Here is a 6,431-nt window from a genome sequence, read left to right on the forward strand (position 1 = left end):
ATTTTGTCGCGGGTACATTTTGTCAGTGCACTAATTTTCGGGTACATTTTGTCGTTGAACATTTTGGACTTGCACCAATTGTCGTGTAACCCTTACAAAGTCCCTTTCGAAATTATATATTAGATGTATAATGTATTATACCAGAATCCGGCGGCTCCCAAGGGGGAATTCGCCCCCGGTGCCCCCCGTCCCCATGTCGTCATGGAAATTTTGACTTTTTCCAACCAACAATACTTACATACAAAGTTTCTTTCGAAATTATATATTAGATGTAGGTACGTGATTAAAGTTCAGAATAGTATGTAATATATAACAAATAAATTAAACAGTAACTTAATAGTAACGTAGACATTTTTAAAAACAAACTATTCGAAATAACGAATTCCTAAAAGCTTTTTATAGTTTTCTTGTGTTTTCATTTTTTTCCATTTGTTTTTTTTTTTCTTCGTCTATTATTTTTATTTTTTTATTAAAGAATAATAATCCAAATCGATAAACTTTTAGAATCGAAAAATGAACAGTAGAATTATTATTTTTCCTTTATACGAATTGTCAATAGGATAAAGGAGTTTCCACGAGAAATTTCAACTTCAATATTTTGACTGATATCCAGGGCCGGCCCTAAGTTATTTAACGCCCCAGGCAAAAACCTAAATTTGTGCCCCTAAAATTGCTAAATTTAAATTTATACATGTATATATTTTTTTAATCTTTCGCTTCGTTAACCCTTTGAATGCTGACCAACGCTGATCGGCGTTTTGCCAACAATTCCACGGAACTGAAAAACACCGACGGGCGTTGTTTTTTGAGTATGTATAAAATAAACAAGAATACTAAAGAACTTATCAGACTTAATCGGAAATAGTATTATTTTTATAGACCTCGTCTTTGTTTTACACTAAATAGGATGACATTGCATTAAACATAATAAAAATTTGAAATTTTTAAAAAGTATTTTATTTAATAAAATGCTACATGAGTGGAATAAAAAAATATAAAAATACAAAAAAAGTTCAATAAACATAAACCAATTAAAATTCATTAAAAAACTATTACATTTCATATAATAAATTATACTTAAATAATTGCGCATACTCGAACAATGTTCAACAATAAATATTGACCACATAAGATCCATTCAAATATGTAACTAATATTAAAAATAAACCGATATAATAAGTAATTATGCAATTCAATTTTAAAAATAGGCTTAAATTAATATCAGTATAAAATGTGAAAATGAGCATTCCATTAATAATTGATTTTTGAAACCAGGATAATAAAATATTTCAAGTTGAATTGAGTATATACAAACTTATGTATGTATGTATATGTACACGCGATAATAAAATATCTCCATTTAGTATTGTAATAATGAATAATTATAAATTTTTAATATAAAACACAATGTCCAACAATTTGCAATATCTATAAAATCTATATACCGTGCTTCTATTGCATTAAGATAATTTAAATTGAAAATATGAAGCAGTCATCATTATAAGTAGCTAACAGAACCCAACTGTGAAAGTTGAATGAAAATCTTAAGGCCAGAATTTCTGTTCTAAATTAAAAATTCAATATTATAAATGGGTGTTGATGTTGAGATCGTAAATAAAATATATATATAGTATAAAAAATACTTTTGGCACTTTGGTTTAACATTGATATGGCTCCGTATATTATCATACAATAGCTGACAAAATACATATGCTATGCTATTTTTTTCAATTTACTAGATTATCATTATGAGCCACGATTAATTAAAAGTACACTTATACACATACATGTGAGATTAACTTCATTTTAATATTCCATTATGATATATTGTTTCAATATTGACATAAACAAATCACTAATTTAACATATAACATAAAATAAAATATCTAATAAAAATACATAAAACAAAATAACCAAAAATTCTATTCGACTAGATGAATGTTCATCTCTAGTATTATCATTATTGTCAAGTAAACAGATGCACAGCACCAAATAGACGCCCCACAAGTCCTCGTGCAGCTCCCGTCACACCAGCTTCAATTCCATTCTTTCCAACCAGATGTTTCTCTCTATCGCCTGAAATAGTTGAGATTTAAAATACATTAATATGAATAAAATTAAATAACATTGTACTAAAAAATTGATAGATTCACAATATATAGATAAAACAATAATTATGATAGTATGCAAACTGAATAAAAACAAACTTATCTATAAGAATCACGTAATATAATATTTACATGAGAAACTTTTTAAATCAATCGACCATTCATACACATCGCATGTTACAAAACATATTGACATTGATAACTATGAAAAAAAGAGGAATTGATTACGATTTGGATAAAACGTACATATGAGAAATTTAAGTAAATGACGATTGAACTGTTCAGAATATTCTTGATGTGGAAAATGTCCGCCTCCATCGATTATCTTCACTGTGGCGTTAGTACACCAGTCTGAACTTCGAACTATCGCTTCCAACGGTATCTAATATGATAAATAAAAAATGTTAATAAGATAAAAAGCAATATTTTAAAATTACATATGTACTTTATTTATACCTGAGGGTCTTTATTCCCAGTTATTATTAATATAGGTGTGTTTATAAAACCACAATTTTCAGGTACGCGACAAAACATAAGATTTCTGTAATCAATAATAACACATCAAATATAAAAAAACAATCAGATAAGATTAAGAAAAAGTATATACAACAAAAAAATCTTTAATTATAAAGAAATAAATGTAATGATTGTACAAGTCTTATCACTGATACAGTAGACTTTGTTACAGGAGTCAATCAATTCGATTTAATTATTACAAATTCATTACAAGAAATGATAACATCTTACCGAAAATAGTTCAAGGGTCCAGTCCAATCTTCGTGTCTCGAAAATACATATTTATATGTTTCTAAAAGGGATGACGACTTAAGATGTGGGCAATATTGCTCGAGAAACATCATGTCACCTTTTAAGGCTTCTTGTTCAGGCAACCAAGGCACCTATTCATAAAGAACTAATAGTATTAAAAACGTAAAACAATTTAACATTTATACAAATTTGTACAATAGAATTACTTGGGCTAAGCACATCCATTTATAATTCAAAAGACAATTTTTAGGCAACGTGTCCCAAAATATATTTGGATGCGTCGCAGACACAATAACCATCCTCTCTATCAATCCGGGCGAATCGTGCAAAAGAAACCTAAAATAAACGTGTATGTTTAGATTAATATGTAAATATTTATGCATAATACCCGTGAGAACAATAATTCAAAGTGACAATACTAACCAAGCCAATAATCCACCCAGGTCGTGTGCCAATATAGTGACATTGCGACGACTTGGATTGTCTGATAATATGAGGAGGAAGGCGCGCAGTTCAGACAATAGGTGAGGAAGTCTGTAATGGAGACGTATTCCAGGTTTGTCAGAATCACCGAACCCTTTCAGATCCAAAGCGTAAACGTGATACGAAACGCTTAGAAGTGTTATTTGAGCCTCCCAGCCCAACCAACAGTCAGGAAATCCATGTAAGAGAAGAAGTGGAGGAGCACACTTATCCCCGGCTTCAACGTAATGGAATTTTACACCCTGAAATCAATAATCAATGTTTTTAATGTACGTATGTATGTATACATGTACACATTTCAATTGCATGAACCAAATTGATTATCACTATTTATTATAATTGACATATTTGGGTTATAAAGTTGCGAAATGTATTACAAATAATCTAATAGAATTTCATCAGCTATGTTTTTTTTTTTTATAGTTGAACTGAAGTTGATTAATTTAATAGTACAAATGACTTTGCCCATTAATTAAAATGACATTTTAAAGATAAATATAAATTTTAATCAGGCTTTCAAAATTTAAATTTAAATCAATTCTTAATTATATCATTTAAAAATTTAAATCGTGGAACATAATCTCAAAATATTAATTATTTAATAATATAATGCTTTCTGTACAATTATAATTTTTTTATCATACTAAAGGGCTTACTTTAAAGATTAACAATGTTATACAAAAGAGTTAACAAATCCTAATTGATACTTTGTTTTGAAAACTTGAACATTGTTCGATGGGTATCTGAAAATATATTTTTTATTTATTTTTAGCTAATTTAAAAGTACACACCATTAAAAAATTATAGAAAATCAGCGATGTATATATTGATTTAAAGAATTTCTAACAATAATATAGAATTAAATATAACATAAAAGAAAACCTCAACAAATACCTATAGAAGAGAGAAAAATTGATCAAATCTAATATATAATTTCGAAAGAGACTTTGTAAGTAAGTAAGAAAATATGTAATGTTGGTTGGGAACTTCGTAAACAAAACACGACGACAATTCAATTGGTTGAATATTATATTTTTTCCGATTCAAATAAATTTAATAAAAAAACAAGTTTATATTACAAATACTGAGCAAAGCCGGGTAAAATAACTAGTGTTAAATAATGGTAATTATTCTAGACTACCAGTGTAACTGAAAAAGGCATACTACAATAAACATCTTATATTTGTTATAATAATGCTTGCCTAGTTAATAAAAACAGTTTTGAGTTTTGTCGAAATAAAAATCTCTATCGGCAGCAAAACCCTGCAAAATGGCAAAGTTTCAAAGCGATCGGAGGAGTGTGAGAAGTTTGTCAGACAAATTGTCGATGTGAAACTAATGAAAACCTTTGTAAAAAAAACATATATTAAAAACCACTCCCATACATTAAAATATGAACCGAACAGAATTTACATGTACATACATATATAGAAAACGGGTCTACCTCACGGGCCGGAATGTGAAATTACCGAAAACGCAAATATCGAAAGGCAAAGATCGAAAATCGAAAGATCTTAAGTCGAAAGATCAAAAAAAAAGGGTGCATTAATGTGCGCGCGCAGAATACGGGAGGAAAAGCCTGTTCCTCTTGTTCCTGTTGTATCCTGCTCGCGTAAATTAAGTGAGTATGTAGGTGAGTATGTACCGTTTATCATGCACCCTTTTTTTTTGATCTTTCGACTTAAGATCTTTCGATTTTCGATCTTTGCCTTCCGATGTTTGCGTTTTCGGTAATTTCACATTCCGGCCGATAGAAAACATTCGATCGCTAAATAGTCGATTCACAGATGATAAGACAGTAAAACGTGATAGAAGTTTACGAATATGAAAAGAAAGTTTACACTTCAACAAACATGATAAGAAAAATTTGACCTTCGAGTATATGTATGTATGTATGTATGTATATGTATCATAGAACAAAAAGTAGAAGTTAGTGATAGTGAGATAGATGGTGAGATGAGACTCGCCGTGGACAAGTTCAAGGAGAAGTTGAAAGGGAAAGGGAAACCTGCAGTTTGATGTAGTTGTGTCGGCCGATGGAGGAGTCGCAGAGGGCTGGCGGGGGGACATCTCGAGGAGGGGCAGGAGTGGCTTTGTGGCGCGACCACACCACTGAAAACAGTCTCCTGAGGAAGACCCAGCTGGCGAGCAGAACCGCCCACGCGTAGATGTAGAGGCGAGCGGCGAAACCCACTCGGCAGCACCCTCCCTCGTCCGACGTCGCCGACATCGCGACGTCGACTGCCGCAGCCGCAGACTGGACTTGATCGACACATTTCTGATGATGGTGAACAACACGGGTCGCGACCATTCTTATCACCGTCGACGTACCGGATGTGTCGTTGTCGTTGTCGTTGTCGTTGTCGTACTCGTACTCGTACTCGTACCCTACCTTTCGTACGGCGCGCTATCGCACTGCGCTACCAACCCACTAACAACCCACTACCAGCCCACTTCCGACAGTGTGCACTCCCACCACCGCTGCCAACATTCGCGCTGTTTGCGCTAAGCCTATCCTTCTTGTGGTAAGTGGATTAATTACACAAATTATCAATCGTTGCCACAGAAATCGCCTTCAATATTTCTTTAATAAGCTTTCGATTGATGGAGTTTTTGGGTGTTAGCGAATTTCATCACCGAACCCCTTCTTGTATGTTTTAGGTCTGTTCATACCTGGTCAGCACGTACCGACTTCAGCTGGTATCCGGCCGTACGAAAAGTATTCTGTGGCGGCTCGCTTATACGACATGGTCGAGTTTGGTTGCCTTCCTGCGAGTGGGGACCAACCCGGCTGGGTTCGGAGAGCCACTACTCACTCTGTCTTCAGCTGTCATATAATAAACACGTGCATTAACATGCCAGTCGTCTCATTCGTTCATCCTCCATAATTCTTTGGTACATTTTGAATGGGTATATTCATACCAACCGTCACGTTTATGCCACGACAGGCTTACAGCAGTATCCGACATTTCCTGTTCATACCTTACAGCAACATTCGTCAACGTATCGTATCCGTTTTTTTGGCCATCTTGGAAATATAAACGCGAATTACGTGCCATGAGTCTGCCGCTT

The 6,431-nt window shown here is 33.0% G+C and overlaps 1 protein-coding gene across 1 annotated transcript; it reads right to left on the reverse strand.

The window, feature by feature from the left end:
* Window positions 1-946: 946 nt before the first annotated feature.
* LOC143916625 (epoxide hydrolase 4-like) lies at window positions 947-5,757 on the reverse strand. The gene is made up of 7 exons (XM_077437815.1): window positions 5,368-5,757; window positions 3,300-3,601; window positions 3,083-3,212; window positions 2,856-3,007; window positions 2,565-2,649; window positions 2,355-2,490; window positions 947-2,076 (listed from the first exon to the last, which is right to left on the reverse strand). The coding sequence occupies exons 1-7, from the start codon at window positions 5,668-5,670 to the stop codon at window positions 1,967-1,969; spliced, it is 1,218 nt and encodes a 405-aa protein (XP_077293941.1). The 5' UTR covers window positions 5,671-5,757; the 3' UTR covers window positions 947-1,966.
* Between the last annotated feature and the right edge of the window lie 674 nt (window positions 5,758-6,431).

The sequence above is a fragment of the Arctopsyche grandis genome, chromosome 9, assembly GCF_051622035.1.
Source record: "Arctopsyche grandis isolate Sample6627 chromosome 9, ASM5162203v2, whole genome shotgun sequence".
Lineage (NCBI taxonomy): Eukaryota > Metazoa > Arthropoda > Insecta > Trichoptera > Hydropsychidae > Arctopsyche > Arctopsyche grandis.

What these genes read in the sequence shown, in the direction of transcription:
- LOC143916625 (XM_077437815.1), bottom strand. Translation starts at nt 5,670, where the DNA reads ATGGTCGCGACCCGTGTTGTTCACCATCATCAGAAATGTGTCGATCAA. An exon ending in AATGGATGTGCTTAGCCCAA is followed by an intron (nt 3,008 to 3,082) that starts GTAATTCTATTG and finishes CTTTATGAATAG; the next exon opens with GTGCCTTGGTTGCCTGAACA. An exon ending in CTGGGAATAAAGACCCTCAG is followed by an intron (nt 2,491 to 2,564) that starts GTATAAATAAAG and finishes TTATCATATTAG; the next exon opens with ATACCGTTGGAAGCGATAGT.